This window comes from Nasonia vitripennis, chromosome 2 (assembly GCF_009193385.2).
Source record: "Nasonia vitripennis strain AsymCx chromosome 2, Nvit_psr_1.1, whole genome shotgun sequence".
NCBI classification, from domain to species: Eukaryota; Metazoa; Arthropoda; class Insecta; order Hymenoptera; family Pteromalidae; genus Nasonia; species Nasonia vitripennis.
In genome coordinates, this window is record NC_045758.1 from 34,538,279 (window position 1) to 34,557,863 (window position 19,585).

The following is a 19,585-nucleotide window of genomic DNA, read 5'->3' on the forward strand; positions in this document are numbered from 1 at the left end:
GCGTTGAGATGAGCTGATTTTTTTGTTGCGCGAATCGATGGTTATACAAAGTGATAAATACAGAAGCGCTACCGTGAAAAATTCCAAATTTATTCGAAAAAAGGTAGTGAAACAGCATTGTTGCGTATAATGGTAATAATTATGATGCACTGACTGATCGACGAACTGACACAGAAAATACGGCGTTATGTACAAAACTCTCTCTTTGGTATATAATCAGTGGCTTTATTGAGATGACCATGTCGTGTGAGTTGCAGATAATTCTGGAGTTTTTCAGGTTCTCAGCGCTTAGACTTTTTTAAATGCTATTAAATGTTTGCTCTTCAATGCTTCGTTTTAAATTCTATCAATTTATAATATATTATATATACTTCTTTATTTATATATATATATATATATTTATATATATTTATATTTATTAATATATTCATTCATTTATTTATACGCTTGTTATCTTTTAATCGCTTTCATAATTTTCTATAAAGACGGCACAAAGCTGAACGGCTAGTGGTAAATACAAGTATTTTACAAGTATGTTATGCGTTTCAGAGAGTTCGTCGTGATTCTGAGGAAACTTTGTCTTTCTCTTTTTTTCCCATTCGCAAAATTACCTAAAGCGCATAGCCTCGAAGTGTTCTATATATGCGTTCCTTGAGATACGAGATAAAACAGCAATGATATGCGTCGTCGATGAATGAAGGATGACATGCGAATTCTCTAAGATTAGCCTTATTACAAGTATTTCAAGTATTGTCAAGTTCGATTCTAGTTTCCCTGGTGAAACAAGATTTCTCTCTTCCTCTCTCTTGCTCACTCGCCTCTCGAGATACAAAATTCGCTGCTTGTACTAAAACGTCGTTGAAACTGGAATTTCGGATAGGAGACGCTGGAATTCGTCTCGTTAATCGGAAGGACAAACAGTGCGAGTAACGACGCGGACGGATCTACTCAGTCGATTTTTACACAAGTATTTCTCGCACACGTCGCGTCGTTATTTACACTGTCTCACTTCCGTATAATCGCTCTTTTGTGCTACAGATATTGAAAGTAAGAAATACAACAGAATATTTTTCTTTTTCAAGTTCGAATCACCAAGTCTGAAGTAGTGCGAGTCAAGAACCGAGTCGGCGAAGGCTGCCATCGGCTGCGGAGAGAGTACACACGTATATATAGAGTAAGTCAGTCTAAAGCAACGCATTCTCTGAAACGATTGATGTGCTTGGCGGATCAGCGCTAATCCTAAAAAATCCGGCGAGCGGATATACATGTATAGACGGCGGGGCAAGAGTCGCACCTTTTATACACATAGGTTTTCTTCTATATGCGATGTATAGAAACAAACGTACATAGATATACCCGCGTTCTATATGCGTACGTATGTGTGTGTGTGTGGAGGTTGGATTCGCGCGGATCTGGAATGTAAAATTTGGCGGCAGCCCCGTTTCGAAATTTCGCATCTACTTGTACAATTGTGTAAACGAACGCGCGATAATCACTTCCCGCGGGTTCACGGCGACTAGACGCAAAGCTCGTTCGTCCTCTCGCGCAAATGATGACTTTGTGCTTGCATGCCGACTGATTCGTGGGAGAGGCGGATTCAAAAAGTAGAGGGTAGAAAACGTTAAAAAATTGTGGCTGTATATAAATGCGCGTGGGGTAAGGACGCCGAGTTGCGGCGAGTCGCTATATTTCACAAGATGCACATTAAAATCTTCCTCCGTCGCGTGTGTACGTGTGTTTGTGTGTGTCCGTCTGCCTGTCTATTCAGCTCTCGTTACATGCACGCTTACAATATAAGTAATATATGACTCTCGCACGCCTCGTAAATTAAATCTACGCTTTGGTTTACTCATTTATGTAGCAATCGTCCAATCTGCCCAACGATTCGCCGTCATTATCGCGTGGCTCTCGTCGTTTCGTAGCTTCCGCCGCGATAACAAACACCTCATCCTGCCATCCTCTACAGCTCAGTTAAAAAGACCTTTCGAAAAAATGTATAATATATAATAATTATAATGTATACAGTAGAAGATTCGTAAAAAGGTAGATCGCCGCCGCTCTCGACGCTTACACAGATGTGAGATGTGCAGCGTCTGGAAGATACGCGTTTATTATTTTATTTTTTATTCTTGTTCGCTTCTTTCTTTGTATATTTTCGCGACAAAAGAAAGCAGAAAAATTCGGAAAAAATTGGTCGTCGAAAAAATGTCGCCTTCGCGCGAGTTTATCCGGCGCGCCAGCGGAACTGGGAGGCGCGCTTTTTACTGCAGCTCCGGGCACATGTGCAATATTGTGCGTGCTTTTCGAGAACTGCAGCCAAGTTTTGTTTTACGACTGCTGCTGCTCCTCTTGCTCTTTCTCTCTTGGGGAGTCTTTTATAATGTTGCCGGGCTGATGCGACGGTAATGTGGCTTGCATTGTTGATCGTTGGGTCGGAATGTTTTCCGTGTCCGTGTGCCTGTGTACGTGTGTGTGTGTGTGTGTGTGTGTATGTGGGGGACGCAGCGACGATTCGAGGTCGCCACCACGTTGACGAGAAACGGCGAGATTGGGAACGGTGAGGGCACCACCGCTCTTATTCACCCTGCGGACTTTGGTCCAGGCCTGCCTCTGTAAAAAACAAACGGAGTTCAGGTTTATCGACTTTTCCAAGTCTTTATATGGGCCGATAAGCGCGCGGATTTCACTTCGGCGAAGTAGTTTGAGTCCCCGCTTTTCAGCAGTTTTGTTTTCGTTATTGCGGTCAATAAGCGAGATAAGCGCGTAACGCGAATAGTATAGGGATGTTCGCGATAATAACTCACCTACACGAACCACTCATCCTTCTGACTCGACGATACATCGCTGCAACAGAACAGGTGGATTTCCAGTTGGAGTGAGTGAATTTATAACGATAGAGAGAGAGAGAGAGATTATTGTGGATAGTTACCCGTCAGAACCGTGGTTTCTCACTTTGCCTGGCAGTAGAGGCGGACCCGGGCCGCGCTGTGCCCGTGCCAGAGGCCCGCAGGGTGCAGCCAGTTTCCCGGCCGGGGTAGCGTCGTCGCCCCCTGGATGCCGCTCATCATCGGACCCATCTTCAGGCTCGTCATGCCCGCGGGCATGCCCGCCGAGGCCCCGTTCGAGCCGTACATCTGTTGCACTGAAAATACAGAATACATTTATATAATACATTTATTTTCCATCTGCGCGCAATTCCATGCCGTCAATAATCCGCAGCTCGCTCGGCCATAAGGTCGAGCGATAAAAAGCGAGTTTTAGAGCTCCCTCTCGCCGGAGCCTTAAAAAAGAAGCCAAGTGCAGACAGCGGGAAAAAGAGGAGCTTCCTTGCTTATGTGGGTTAAATCGATTTACGACGTATACGGAAAGTGCTTTATACGCCTGAGAATACGCTTAACATACACACACTCAGAGCGACGACGGCGACGGCAAATCCCCCGACGTTAAAACGAGCCAAGATTCGCCGCGCGAGTCTGTCATTGAAAAGTATTTCGCGAGAGTTCACGCGCGTGGCTAAATTCAATCTACCGAAAATACGCCCGCGCGCTCTGGGTGTGCAATAGGATTAGCAGCCGATCGGATTTTCAAAAATTTCGACTATTACTGTTTCTTATTTTATTCAAAAAAAAAAACGATAAGCGAACTTTTATATCCGCGCGCGGCTCTTTCAGGGGATTAAGAAAAGCTGCGAGCTCGAGGAAAGTTGCGATAATTGTTTCGATGAATAGGCATTATAAGAACTTTCGCCACAGCCTCTATAGCTCCCGCGGGATTAATTTCTCAAGCTCCGTGTAAACGCATCGTAAACGAGCGTGTAAAAAGCTTTGAGAAAAGCACCCGACGCGTATACAGCTACTAATTAGAGAAAACTCATTTAGCGCCTCGACCGCACAGCCAGAGCCGAATAGATCGAAAAAAAAAAAAAAAAAACAAGAAACGACGCAAGAAAGAAAAGGAAATTTTCGCAATCCGACGATCGTCGAGTGTACGTGTGTGTGTACGTGTGTGTCTCTCCCCGTCGCGGCTGCGAAAGTAATATCGAATCGCGAGCTGTCGCGTCGCGCGCCGGCACCACATTCAAAACCGCCCCGGCTGCTTTCAATATATCTCTCCGCGACTTTTCCCCACACATTTTCTTCGACGACTCGTTCGAGCGGATTTGCCGCTGTTCATATCCGGGGGAAATTTTCCGCATTTCCTTCGTAAACTTCGGACAAAGCCGAGCTCCATGAGGAGCGACTGAAGCCAATCCCGAACTCGAAACAAGCCGCGCGAAGACGCCGTCGTCAATAGCCTGCCCGTCAAGCTCGAAGCAAATCTTAACTTGGCCTCGCCGCCGTAAAATCATCCCGCTGCGCGCATAATACACACTCGCGCAACTTCGTCCCGGAAATTTCCGGCTATCGACAGCGCCGACGGCTGCCACTTTGTGCATCGCCGAGTCTCTCTCTCTCTCTCTCTTGGCTCGCGGTGTACACCTAACTTTAAATTGCGTAGCGGCAAACAAGCTTTAAACAATCCCCTCAACTTTTAATGCGGCCCAGCCCTATTACAGCGAGCCTCGAGCCCTCGGGCTGCGCATTAGAATTTTCCGCCGCGGCTGGACAAACTTCGACGGGGCATCTCTACTCCTCTTCTGTGCTGCCGCTGATGCCTTTTTTCCCTGCGTCGAGTCTCTCTGTTTTCCTTCGCCTGTGATTCGGATCGCCGTCTAGGCTTCATTGGCTCCGACTTATAAGATACGCGTATTTTTTGCATGCAAAAGTTAAGCGGAAAATAAATGGTCTACTTGCTGGCAGTTGGTTAAAAGTATAAAAAAGCTTCTACTCTACGGTTATGTCTACAAGAGGAAGATAAACATCGATAAGAAGACAGGTAGAGATACGAGTATAGTAAAAAGACAAGTTTGTTTATTACAGCACAACAATTATTTACAAATCAGTATACAACGTGAGCTTCAACAGTGCTTTTATGTACAGCAGTTCGTAAGTACTGAAAAATGCAATAAACTTTATGTACACTGCTCCGAGAATATACTCGATATTCACGGAGCGCTCAAAGTTAAACGGATGTCTCCGACTAACTCGAGCGTAAATTAGAAGCAACCTGTTGCTAAAAGTTCGCCAACTGTAATTACATCTATATAAATGTGTTTTCCGAGCCTTTAAAAAAGTCGCTGACACCTTTTTCTCGCCTGATTATCTATATCATACTTTATCTTATTTTCATGCAGCCATCCGGTTCGGAGCGAAAAGACGGTTACCGCAGTAATTATCGTGGTACACAATGTAATTACGCTGCCAACATAATGAGCGTGGTATAGTAATTATAGTAACTACATTTGAGTGAATTATTCGAACGGCGCGTATACGCTTAATTACGCGAATCCAATCAAGTATTTAGATAAACGAGTAAAATGTTACAACCGGACTGGGTAATTTATAAAATGAACGTACCGTCAGATAACTCGTGCTTTTATTTCACCACAACTTTTAATCCCATCACTTATGCTTTCTGGTATACTTTCATCGCGTGTGCTGGCTGACATTCGAATGAAATTGATCGTACATCGAAACGCTATCAGCGTATCAAAGGTGTGTGTAGCGCAATGCGGAATATTTATTACAGAGTGTTATTGGATCAATAGTCAAACGTGTCATGATCGATAGATTATAATTAACGCGTGTTGCATCCACTGGGTGTATTGTCTCGATAAATTAACAACGCCGCAGCAGTGTTAACCTTCCGAAATCAACGATCAGAGACTGAAAGTTTGGGCAAAAATTTAAAAAGCGCGACGCGCTGCGAAGATGCAAGCGACTTCTACAAGTTGTGTCGTATACAGGTGATAGGAACACGGAACCGTTATTGCGCGACAGTAAAAATTAATCTAACAGCACTATACTCTAGTAATTGACAACTGACTTCATTATTAATTGGTAAATCGAAATTTCTAAAAAATTTCACGTAGCTTATGACACGTGCGTAAAATGTAGGTCGAACTTTCTTTTGAAAAACAGTTCAATCGCATAAGTGAGCCGTTGGTTTCAAATAAATATCGTATAACATAATTCAAGTCGATCCTTTGTAAATATAAATAAAAAACATTCTCAGTCGTTCACAATCGTCCGTATAAAAATATCTAGAAATATCTAAAAATATCTAAAAATATCTAAATATATGCTCGTCGCTGTCTATACAGCTACTCCCCACAACAACGACGCACGAGGACGCCGTCCTGGTCGTTTCACTTTCGAAATCATCATACATCAGACGGGCAGCCGCGAATCACGTCTCCATTCCGGGCATCGGCTCGAGCGTGAATATTCCCTCGGCGAACGGGCTCTTGGCTTTCGTTTTCACGAGGAAGAAGCCTCGGTAGTTCCGGTTGACGGGCTCGCCGGCCAGAATGGCGGGGAACCTCGGCGGGCAGAGCCCGAGCAGGTAGGCCAGGAAGCCGGGACAGGGCCAGCCCCAGAAGCCGAGCTGGCTGTTGATGCTCTCGGCGAAGTACATGGCGGCCCTGTGGTGGTTGCAGCCGAAGGGGTTCCTCTTCTCCCAGCAGCCGGGCTGGTTCACGCCGCCGTTCATGTAAAAGTCCACGTGGCCGCTGGGCTCGATCTTGCCCTGGACGAAGGCGTTCGTGTGGAAGACGTCGACGAACTCGGCGTCGCTGGCGTCGAGCTTCTCGTCCTTGCCGACGGTCACGAAGAGCGGCATGGCCGGGTCGAGCCCGGTGACCCGGGGCAGCTTGTAGGGCCGGAGCTTGTTGGCGGTGTAGGCCGGCACGTGGGCGCCCAGCGAGAAGCCGATCACGTGGATGTCCACGGCGCCGAACTCCCTGAGCCGCTGGATCATCTGGGCCAGGCAGGCGCCGACGTGGGGCACGTTGTGCACGGCTATGGGGTAGCAGGGCCCGGCGGCGAGCCTGTGCCAGTCGACCATGATGAGGTTGCTGTTGCCCTTCTTCAGGTACTCCGTGCGGATGTCGACGAGCGAGTCGAGCTGCATGTCCGAGTTGTAGCCGTGCACGATGATCTTGGTGGGCTTGTTGGGCCGGAAGTAGGTCTCGGCCAGGTTCGAGTCGGTCGCGTTGACGAGGATCTGCTGGGCCAGCCGGAGGTTCGAGCGCGTGTAGAGGTAGAAGGTGACCTCGGGGTCGGGGCAGGTCTGGTTGGTGTTGACGAGGCAGGGCCCGATGAAGAAGTCCCGGGGGAGCAGGGCGTACTGGCCCTCCTCGACGCGCTCCTCGAAGCCGAGGTTCTGGCTGAGCACCTGGTGCAGCAGCGTCGTGGAGACGATGAAGCAGGCGAGCGAGAGGCCGATGAGCCGCCTGGCGCTGGGCCCCTGGTGCCAGGCCATCTCCGGGAGTGCGGCAGCGGCGTCGCCTGGAGTCGATCCGTAAGAGCTCTTGCGCCTTGACGTTCTACTCGGGGACGCGCTCTCGCCTCGCCTCGACCGCGGCCACGGCGACAATGACGGGCTCATTTCACGGCCAGCGGCGCTCACGCTTTCGTTTGCCGCCGCCGCCGCCGCTGCCGCCGAAGCCGCCGCATACATTGTTGACGCGTGACGTGTGACGTGTGCGCGCGCGAGTGTACTTTTGCGTGTGCAGCGAGTGCGCGCTTCCGTGGTGAGTGTTTTGGCGAGACTGATATGTGGCCGGTGAAAATTCGGTTCTGGGGCCGCGTCTTTATCGGTGCGCGCTGGATTATCTAAGCGTGATAAGCAGCTAGTCGCGAAGGGAGAGAGAGAGAGAGAGAGAGAGAGAGAGAGAGTGATTGTATCGCCAGATGATGCGGGCGTGATTGTGATTTTTACGGGTCATGATGGCACATACCATATCGAGTATTAAATATCGCGTTAAGCAATCATCGTCGCAGTCCGACTCAGCAGCCGGCCAGTGAGACATCGATTAAAAACGCATTCCAATGTATATTTATGAATCGCATTCCATGTTTCGCGCGAAAGCCGAAGCCGATAGCGCGCGGAGGTGCCATCGAATTTCAGCCGTCGGCCGATAAGCCTTAATAGAAATTGACCGATCGCGATTCGAGATTCGCGTGTCGCGCGGCAATTCGAGCCCGCCGAGGGAGAATGAATAGCGCGCGGAACAAAGGAAGGAAAAAAGAGCGACTAGCGTGTACTCGCGCAACGTCCCGATCGGTCGGCTTTATTTGGACATCTCACTCAGCATTAGAGATAAGCTCGTCGGTGGGTGGGTAGCAATGTGCCAAGTTCGATCGATTTTTCTCCCGATGTCATTAGCCTCACATGTATGTATACACGAGACGGAGGCAGAGATAAGACCGCGAGCACTCGGCGAGTGCTGCACCGCTGCCGGCTTATCGTCCGGCTACACGCGGGGAAAATCAATCGATAAGGCGACGAACGGCTTCGTACCGGTTACGCGAAAATACACGTATTAGCGACTGCGCATTCTCGTCGGGATTTTTTTACTATTTTCACTCCGTCGCCAGTCTAAAATTATCTCGTAAACCTACTTCGATACGGACTCCTTGTCGACGTGAGGATAAGAATCAGAAGAAATCGCGGCAAGCCTTAAATTCCCATCGCGGCGATTCATTAGGACTGCGCTATTAGAGAGAAGTGAAGCGGGGAAGGCATTTCCGCGTATACAGCCTGTAAAACGTGGCGAGCAGTGAAACGGCCTTCCTGCTTTTGATTTTCGACCTGCGCGTACGCGACTTTCTCCTCGCGAATTTTACTCTTACTCTCCGGCATTGTGTGCAGTACTCATCGACCCAGTTACGTGCGCTCGAGACTGGAAATCTTAATTAATCGAGTCCGATCGTCGGATTCGCGCGAGCTATATGGCGCTAAATATATGCCACTGGGTCAGTACTCTCGGATTTTTTCATCGCTCTCGAGCGTTCTACACTTGTTCTATTAGATATACATTCGTCGAAACGAGCCCGAGAGCGTACGCTCAACATTAAACTCGGTTACATTGGATTACATTCGTTTCCGTTAGTTTTGGACTTTGGCTCTCCGCATTCCGACGAGTGAAACCTGGCCCGGCCGCTATTTGACGACCGAAAAAGTGAAATTTACGCGCGAGTACGGCTCGCTCGGTAAATAGACTCGCCGGGCACGTGCCAGACGGCAAACGATCGCGAAAAAAATCTGCGCTATCTCGGTGCTTAAAGTACACTGAAAAACGTATTAGGAGTAATCGTCGGAGCCGTTAAACGTCGCTTTGCCAGATGGACGCCACGTACTCGTGATGAATGCAGTGAAGAGGTGCACATTTATAAATCGACCTGTGACAGAGTATACATAGATATCGATTATCGGGACGCGACTAAAAAATAAAACACCGGTTTAATACTCCGCGCGCGGAATGTAGCTTACTCCGCGGCTTCTTATTTTAGTACCGACTATCGATCCTCCGATTATCTCCGTACGATAAACCGTTTAATATTCGAGCGACTATCTCTTCGCGCGAGTTCGTGAATAAATAGCGCCACCCTCGTTTATAAAATTATATATGAATTCTCGAATACTCTCATCTTACGAGAGCAGAATTGCAAACGGAACGACGGAGAAAAGGCAAGTCCCTGCGCAAACGAGAATCGCGTTTACGACTTATAATTAAACTTGCAAATGCGCGCACCGGCTGTTAATTAAATAACAAACTCTCCCCGTATCAAAAATATCGCGCGAAAATTTTAATCCCGCGTTACGTACTATATGCTATTTCCATTTCCAGAGCGCGGCGGCGACAAAACACTAAGGGCAACGTTCCTTTGGAACTGGGCCAGCGCGCCGACGTTTGCTAAACATTGCGCAGCTCTGTTTTTGCACGGCTACTCCAGTTATCTCCAGCGGCCCGGTAAAGCAGGAGAGATGGAGCTTGACAAGTTTAAAAAAAACCAGCGGTTTCTATTCCATCGAAAGGAATCGCGCGTTATTTTGCAAGCGTCTTCTCGATCTTGTCGCAGAGCTTGCGGTCCATTATACTCGCGGCGCGATTCAGCTCAATGACTGGATTTGCGAATCGAGCAATTGAAATAAATGGGAGCGTGACAAGCGATGAAGATGAAGATCAGAGCCGAGCGAGCGTTGCGTAAGTACGACCAGCGGACGAATTGGCTAAACTGAGCTCAACGAAGGTTTATGCATAGCCGCCTTAAACGGTTCATTGTTCAAGCGCAGCCTGGACGTTTAACTTTTGTTTTACAATTTGCATGGCGCACGATTGGCTCGTCAAGTCGAAGAGCCTCTGTGGCATTCGTCCTGTGTGCCGGACGATTTTTGACCTTGGGCTCGAATTTGCCCCGAGACGAGCGAGCGATTGAAACTCGAGTAAATTTCCCGATGCAGTCCGCAGCCGTGTTATCCGCTCGACACGCTCCATTTAATTGAGACTACTGTGATCTCGCTAACGCGTCGGCACGGGAAGCGCAATTTTTATCGGCCGCACGCGATGATCCGCGCGATAGAGTATATAGCTGGATCTCGGTGCGCGGGATAATAAGCTACGTATACGGCCGGTAATTAATCTACTCGGTCATTAGCTGAAAATCGATCGGGGCCGAAACAAAAGACGGCCTCGCTGCAGTGAGGTGGCCCATTGTAAAGGCGGCTTACGAAATCGCTAATGACGTGTCTCCCTTATTCAGCGTCTTTGAGCCGAATTGCCTTTTACGTGAGCGCTCGCGTACCTGCGTCGATTAGCTTCGGTGGTTTGAACAATAATTCGCTGGGACGGGTGTCGCTGAACGTATATGCAGTATGTATTTGCGGCATTGCGCGAGGGGAGCTGTAAGGCCGTGCGGCGTATACTCGGCGAAGATTCCATTGAATCTCCCTTATGCGAGAGAGAGAGAGAGAGAGAGATGTAATTTTGCGCCCGATCGAGCCAACGTCGAGTTTACGCCCAAGGCCCTCGCGGAAAATCGTACAAAGGCCGCTAATAACGATGACACTCTACGGGATCGTCTATAGTATAACGAAGTAAATGTTCTCCTTGTAATACACTCCCGACAGCTCGGACAGCTCGCTGACGCTGGGAAAAGAGAGGGATACTCGCAATTTTTTCCCCGCGCTCGCGCGCAAACTTTGAAATTAGCCCGCGGCCCACAAAGTGCAATTACGCTTCCCTTTAAAAGTATACACACAACGTCGTTTTTAAGAAGAAAAAGGAGGAGCAGAGAGAGAGAGAGAGAGAGAGAGAGAGAGAGAGAGCAACAACAAGCTGCGCGCTCTAAAAGCAATTTATAATTTAATAAACCAAGTGAACCGCGCGCGTGCGACCAACTTTGCTGGCACACGTTTTACCGGCTAAACAAATAGAGCAAATAAAATGTCGCGTAATCCCTTTGATCTCCGTGCGCCGCCGTGTGTGTGTGTGTGTTTGTGCGAGGGCTGAGAGAGAGAGAGAGAGAGAGAGAGAGAGAGAGAGAGAGAGACTGCGGTGCAAGCTACGCACGTGAAGAGAAGGAGCAAAAGAAAAGTTGCAGAGACTCACGTGGATAGCTGACGGGCGGATGTCCCTGGACGTTGTGCGCGTTGTGGAGATGTCTGGGCGTGAGGACGCGCTGCCTGTAGAAGCAGAGGATGCCGGCGGTGACGAGGCCGGCAGTGGCCAGGACCAGGCAGACCATCATCATCGCGAACCAGGTGCTCTCCATCCCCAGGATCGTCGACGCCTCCGTGTCTGCGGAATCATGATAGAGGCTTGAAGCTTTCGCCCTCGCGGCTGCGGTGCGCCGCTAACCTGATTTCGGCGCTTTCATTTGCGCTGCAACTTTCGACAGCGCGCCGCGTATTCTTCTGGAAAAGCTCGCAAATTGCTCGCCGCGTGCTCTTTGCTATTTCGCGCTTCGTTTGCGCTCCGCCCTGTGTTATATGCCGAGAGAGAGAGAAAAAAAAAAGCGTCGCTGGTTTGCTTACGTAACGCCGAGGCGTCTCTCGCGTCCCTATAATAACTCTATTATTAACCCCGGCGACACCCAAGTGAGAACGAGCTGACTACGTAAACGCGGCCGTATGAATTGACGCCTCGCGGCGGCCTCGGAGAGGTGTTAGTTATAATACTAGTAGCTGCTGCTGCCGCTGCTCTCGATCCCGGGGCTCATTGTCAGGTCGGCCGGCGCGCTTTCAACGACGACGTCGTCAGCTCTCGCACAAAAGCCCATCAGCGAGCTCGCTCGGAATTGACCGGATAATTCGAGGTGGTAAAGTTGTTCTCTGTCACACCTCTACTATATACGGAGGTGAGTCGATTTTTCAATTGGATTCAATTTTTCCAGATTGACCGTCGCTGCACCGACGAGCCTTTGAATATGCTTCTCTATTGAAGAGCTGCACGTACACAGGCATCGCGCTAACATGTGTTTCATACTGTGCGACTGTTTCGTCCTCCTCGTCACTGCCTTTCTCAACATGTGCGGAGCCTTCTGCGGCGGTATAGCCTCGTGCTTCCGGACGTGCAAAAAGAGCGACGACCATTAATGTGTTATTCAAGCGATGTTATCCAGTGCTTTGTAATAAAGAATCCCTGTCTCCGATGAGGCCGTTGTGTTTCACTTGTCCCTTATTATCGAACGAGTCGCGAGCTGCTCCTTTCCAACGCTCCAATTAATTATCAACGAAATAAAACGTCCGCGCGGAGCTTTCTCTGCTTCTCGCGATAAATTTAATTGCGGCGCATAACTCCGGCGCCGGTATTATATCAATAAACGCGTGCGTGCGCAAAACAGCAGCAGCAGCAGCAGGAGCAGCGGCGGCATATCCTGGAAGCGATTACTTTAGACGTTAATTGCATCGGGATAAATGTACACGTAGCAGCAGCTCATCCGGATGTATGCGTATACTAGTTACTCCGCGCTATCCCCAACTTGGAACATATACTCACTGACGCAGACGGTGGAGGTTGCCTCGTCGGAGCCGTCCTCGCAGTGACTAATACCGTCGCAGACGAGGTCGTTGTCTATGCAGAACTCCTTGAGCGTGCAGCGGAAATCCTTGCAGGCGTGCTCTGAAACAGGCGAAAGGGTAATAATGATCGCATTAGTACGCAAAATCCATACAACGTCCGATTGATCGGAGAGAGAATCGAGTTAGCTTTCGTAATACGTTTTGTCCCAGAGAGATAGAGAGAGAGAGAGAGCCGTACGCAGCGTGACGTCGCGGAATAACTTTTCAGGGCCGTAAAAGCATCTCGTAAAGTTCCATTATAGACCCAGCAGTGGCAGCAGCGGGAGGGGGTAAGAACTCGCGCGCGGAATTAAATTTTCAGCGAGCCTTTACCCGGGGCAAATTCATCCCTGGCGTTAACGAGAAAAATCCACAGCTCTCTCCGGCTGCGAAAGGGCTAACTTACTTATTACGCGCGTGCGCGCTCTCGATGTCCTCGCGCCTTGGCACCGGCTATTAAAACCTCTTCGGGCCTCGAGCGCCCTTTCGCGCGTACGTGCGAACATAATTACAATTACTCGAGAGATGCCGAGGTGGGAACCTGATTATACTCGCGCTGTTTTCGATATCGGCGTCGGGACGGCTGAAAAACAGCTTATCGTTGCGGATATTGCGCGGGACGATTAGCCCGATTTTATAGCTGCAGCGGGCTCATTGTTTTCCGTCGGCCAACTTTGGCATACGCGCAGCGTGCTCGCGGCGTAAATTTCGAAGCATTGTCGGCCGCTGCTGCTCTCGATGAGCCGAATTGCGAACTTTTCGGGGCTCCCCGATACCGCGGCTTCATAATTCGTTGCGTGTGCGTTACTCGTTCTTGTTTCGCTTTGTTTTCCCCGCGGCAGTCGTCCGCCGAGTGTATATTACGATTTAAAAGTTTGGCGGGCAAAAACGCGCAGGATAAGCTCCAGCGCGCGCGTAATCTGATTAGCCGCAGTTAATAAATGTTTATACGTTCGGGTTGCCGCTGCAGTTGCACGATTTATGGCTCGTTTTGTGTTTCGCTGATGTTTTTTCTTCCTCGCCCCCGCACGCCTGTGTGTACGAGTTTCCGTTTAATAGATAAGCTCGCGTATAATACAGCGGAGAATATTTTCAGCGGTATTAACGGCGCCGAGTTACATTTCATCCCTGACACTTTGCGCGATTTTACATTTTTCCGCGTACATGCGCGTGGAGCAAAAAAACTGATGTGCACAAAGCCACCCCCCCCGCGATACGCGGTTTACAGCGCGCGGGCGGCGTCAAAAGTCAGCGCGTTAACTTTGATTTACAGCGCGGTGCGCAAGAAAATCCAGCAGCGACGAAAAAGCTCCGTATAGCGTCATCGCAGCGGTAGCCGCACGTAATTAGCAGTAAATCGCGAATAGCAACAAGCCCCCGAGTCTGTGCGTCAGACAATTAGGAAGCGAAAAGAGCGAGTATACCGCGTGTGTTTCCATACGCTCGGACGGACGGACGTTGAACACAACGTTCTCTCTCTCTCTCTCTCTCTCTCGGGAGATAAATCACCGCGAGGAGGTAGTGCACGAGAGCAAATAATGCGTTTGCACGGCGCGTTCGCATGCCGCTAGTGGAGGATGTTAGGAATCTCGGGCTTTGTGCGTCGAGAGCTATGCGGGCGCGAGGTCAAAGCTCGCGTAAGATTAGCGAGCGATATCGAGTTGTTCTCTCTCGCGAAATCGCGCAGAATCAATATGTGCAAGCGATATCACACACACACACACGCGCGCGCGCGCAAACATCGGGGGAAAAGTCAGGAGTCTCGCAGCTGTGTGCCGCGGGCGTTATTACATGGTTTTGCCGGCGCGATCGATGGCCCGACAGAGAGCGAAAGATGATCGTAAAAGGGACGCAAGGGAAATTGCATTCGCAGCGGAATGCCGAGAGCTTTTCTCTCTGCTCTCGCAGGCTGTCTGCTGTCGAGGACGCGCGCGGCCCGCGGATGACGTATGCGCGGAAGCGATAGTTTCGCTCGGATGGGCCGCGCGATCTTCGCTGTCTGTTTTTTTACTCCGCGGCTGTTTTTCGTCATTTCGAACTTGCTCGCCGGAATAAATTACACTCGAATCGAGTTGGTCCCTGCTGTAACCGCCGAAGCTACGACGAAGTAATCAAACTTTCGTTTGACGCGCGCTTCGTGGTTTGTGTGTGCGCTGACGGAACTCAATCTCGAGAAGTTAGCCAGAGTCGTTTTTTGTTTACCTAACCGCGGACTTTGCGAGGGGACAATCGCGTGCGGCCGGAAACCGCGGCGGCGGTGGATGAAAATTGGAGCCCGTAAGGCCGCGGATCGAGATGTAGAGGAGAAAATTCGGAACTTCATCGATGCGTGTGCGGATAGAGCGACGCCGCATCGCAGAGGGGACGACCGCAAAAGCCGACACAAGGTAATCCATTTGTTTGCCATGGCCGCTGCAGAGCCGACCTCGTTATTTACGTTTCCGTGCGTGTGGCAGCTTCCCTCTCGACCTGTAGCCGGAGCTATCGAGCCTCGTTTCTATACGCGGGCACGTGGTTATTACATTATTACATTTCGCTGCGGATGGATTTGGAGAGCGAAATCAAAGTTTAATTGCGCGCTCTGACAATTATCGAGGCTAATTGGGCTTTCGCGAAAAACAGCGCCCGCGGCGCCTCAGCTTCATTCGCGTGCGTTCTTCGACTGAATATACGAGACCGCGAGCTATCTCCGCTCGAACTTTTCGATTCTCTCTAGTCTCAATTGGATCTTTCGAAATTATTCTACCGGCTTGATTCCGGCCGAGCTGCGCAATCCCAAGGGAGTCAATTAGACTCGCCGAGCTATTGGAGCCGGCATAATTAGTCAGTCTAATGCATTACTCTGCCAGTTTTTACGAGATCGCGGCAAAGACAGGCCGTAAGCGACCGCACGCTCATGCGGTCCATTTGACTTGAGAGGGAATCTTAATGTATTCGGCGTGGGAGTAGAGCACTGGGACGAGCCAGTAATGCAGCAGAGCACTATGAACCGGTCAATAATAATTAATGCATATCGCTGCTCTTCGGTAAAAAAAGCTCGCAATTACAGGGCGCACTAACCGAAAACGCTCGCGCGTCGGGAGATTAATTTTACTAGCCGGAAAATCCATTTATCAGCGCGCGCGCGCGCGCTATTTTTCTCGAGCGGCGCGAAATATGACAAGCCATACGTTTTCAAAATAAAAACTTGTCGCGGAGCCGAGAGATTAATGCTCCTCTCAGCTCTCGCGTCGGCGCAACAACTGCATCCGCGCACGCGCAAGACAACGATCCTGTTAATCATTCTAATTATACGCGATCCCCTTGAAAGTTTGCTGCAAAAATTCTCTCTCTCTCTCTCTCTCTCTCTCTCTCTCTCTCTCTCTATCCCGCCGGTGATTTGCTGCGGCTGTTTAGCGCTCGGCGGTATTTCTCCATCGCCCGACAGCCGCCTGCACATACATCGTGCCCCGACTATTCTTCCCTTATACACAACGGGCGGCTGCAGCAGAGACAGCGGCAGCCGAGCATTCCGCCGGTTATTATTACGCGCGCAAAATCGTGATGTAGGGCAGATTTGCGGCGGAGCTGTATACTGCGATTTGTCGGGGATCTTTATTGCGCCGCCGCAGCCGGTGCGCATGTGCGAGGAGCGATTTGCGATTACACACGCGCAATTAAATTTTCCAGCGGTCGGCGCGTGTAACGATCAAATGTTTACCGAGAAAAGTCAATTCCGAAATTGCGCGAGAAATAATGCTGCTCCCTTCCCCTCCGCTGCGTTTTAAAACGTTTAAATCCAGCCGCACACGGCCTCATCTCGTATGCGGCGACGGCGTACACACAGCTCCGAGCGAAATTCCGCAATGAAGAGATTATGACTGAGAAAAGAGCTGAGAAGGAAAAGTTCGTCTCCCGGCGCAGACAGCGATCGATTCGTCATCGATATATAGCTATACGTACAGACTCGGGGGGATTGAAATCAAAGAGAAAGTGTCGTCGTCGTCGTCGTCGTCGTCGTCGTCGTCGCGACGGAGGAAAAATAGGCCAGTGAGCTGCGAGCGGAATGGAAAAGTATGGAAGTAGAGGGAGATGCAAAAGAAAGACGCAAGTACGTGCAGCAGAGACAGCCTCGAGCGAAACGGAAGTCTCGGGAACGGCGGCGACGGCGGCGGCGCATGAATCAATGTTTCCAGCGCATTTTCCTCGCGGGCGCAACAAAGAAAAGTGGTAAATCACAGAGTGCTAGAGCCGCCGAGGCGAAATCGAATACGCTACTACCCTATTGCGTTATGCAGTCCCGAATATTTATACGCAAAGGGTTATTTCTCGTAAGCGTATAACCGAAAACTTTTTCAATTTCCGTACAGGCAAAAAGTGTCCGGCAATGAGAAGCGAATAAAATCCGCGTTACGTTCCGGCGGCCTGAGCAATTTCTCACGTCGGGATGCACATCGTAAACCGTTTGCCTTTGGCCCGGAATTCCCCGAAGATGTTACACTTCTCGAGCCCCTCGGGCCGAGCCGACTTACAGAAGACACGTCTCCGCCCGAGAGTTTCGCGTCATTTAAGCGCGAGTGAGCGCAGGCAAATGGCTGATGTTTTTATGAATCGCATCAGCGAGTTTAACTCCGTTCGATTTGTCAGAGCGTTCCCTTCCGTGTGTCTTAGGTACACACGCGCCGTCGCGCATCAATAATTCCGCGCGCCCGGTTCTTCATCAACGTCCGTTGTTTTTCCGCGCGTTATCCATCAATTCCCCGCCGCGCGTGCGTATAACGCACGTTTGACGTTTGCAATTGCAGAGCGCAGAGATGGCGCGTAATTGGAAAAGTTCGAGGCGAATCGCCGGCGTGCTGTATCAGAAGGTTACACGCGATTACGAGCAATACTCACTGGGATCTTTGACGGCGGTGATAACGAGCCGGAATCCGTTGGTGTCGGTGCCCCAGGCGTCCGTCACGTACTTCAGGGTGACGAAGTTGGTGTGCGTGTAGATTGCTCCGACGCTCTGCATCGTGTTCCGGCAGGACAGGTCCGCCTGGAAGAAGAAAAAAAAGCGCGGATTTTTAGAATAATTCTGCTGAATACGTGGCCGCGCAAAAGTGAAACTTTGTCGTCGGCGCGGCGGATTATCCCGCGCGCTCATAATTTATGCGGCAACTTTCCTCCGCTGCTTTTCTTCCCTCTCTTTTATTATCCTATTCCCTCTGTGCACACACGGCCAGGGAGCTTTCTTTCTTTGCTTTGCGCAACATCGGCTGGCAAAATATCGCAGCCCCGCGCGGGGGGCCGTAGACAGCCGTTAATAACCGCACACCACAACGCGCGCGCGCGGTCTCCTTTCCGTCCCAATTAACAGGTACAAACGAGCTGCTGTCGGCCGCGTTTGCGTGCAGCTACGGATAATCCATATTTAATTATCCACTCGTTCCCGCGAACAATTTGCCGCGCTGCTAGTCTCCTCCTGTACACGTATTATACTCTCTGTCTGGCTCTTCCGATTGCGCTGCATCGACGGCGTATCAGACTCGCGCCCGATGCTCGTGCGAGTAAGGAGACGTCCCTCGAACAACAAATTCCAGACAGCTCTGAAATTTTCACGAAAAAAAAGCGACGGCTTTTTTTATCGCTCGCTCGTCGTCCCCACGGGCTATAGCAATTTGTTGCCGCGGAAATAAAGCGTCGCGCAAAGCTTTTTATCCCCCGTCGAAATACAAAAAAAAAACAACAACAACAATTTATACCGCGCAGACGCGTTTATTTTACAGCTACTACTCCGTTACAGGCCAATTCAATCATCGGTGCGCGAAATAAAAAAATATAAACTCGCTGCTTCTGCCGCGATGAATCGGAAAGATTAATTCTGAATGGCGAGGCTCGGGCCGGCGAATTCACGCTCCGATGACTTTTTTACCTCGCCGCGGTGCGGTATCTGCGGTCTATTGCGACCGGCGAAAATAATGCATACCTCCGCGCGCGTCCGGATATAGCATTAGTCTTTGTTTGAAAATATACTGAGAGAGACAGCGAATTCGAGCTCGATCTATTTTTCTCCGATCATGCCATGCGATATTGCAGTCGTGCTATTCTCGCACATTGTAAGAACAGAATCGCTCTCGGGGTGGACAATAGAAAAAAGCAGGGAGAAACCCGGCGAGATCGGTGACACATCTCTCGCTACGGGAGAGCTCGTCCCCGCTGCGCATCTAATCTGCATTTACACAGCCGTCGTTCTTGCTTGCCTCGCGAGTGCTATAGACGCTTCTTCTTCTTCAGCTCCTCCTACCGCACGGCAACGATATGTCCGCCGCGCGTATGAAGCTATGTGTGGAGACGTCGGTAATCTGGGATCAAAGGAGGGAGGAAGAAGCGCCGGCTCTTGTCCGGCGGTTCTGCGTTAAGCCCGAGGATTTGCGAAATTAGTCCCGCAGAAGAAGCGGCAGCGGAAGAAGAAGAGTGCCTCGTCGGAAGAGAAAAAGGATCGGGATTTGGGTCACAGGCTTCTTCGAAAATTGTACGACTCGCGTACGTGGAACACGCCGGCCGACCACAGCGGGACGTCGACCACTCGCTCGCGCGAGGCAATTCCCGCACAAGAGAGCGCAAACAGCTCTTCCTCAATTCCGAGACAACATAAACAAAGCTGCGTCATTTCCCA

General features: G+C 50.1%; 1 protein-coding gene across 1 annotated transcript in view; it reads right to left on the reverse strand.

The window, feature by feature from the left end:
• Positions 1-6,288: 6,288 nt before the first annotated feature.
• LOC100119025 overlaps positions 6,289-19,585 on the reverse strand; it is a 68,332-nt gene continuing 55,035 nt past the window's right edge. The window contains 5 exon segments of the mRNA XM_032597528.1: positions 6,289-7,453; positions 9,133-9,163; positions 11,387-11,683; positions 12,884-13,006; positions 17,821-17,965. Coding sequence (XP_032453419.1) covers positions 6,289-7,453; positions 9,133-9,163; positions 11,387-11,683; positions 12,884-13,006; positions 17,821-17,965 — 1,761 coding nt within the window.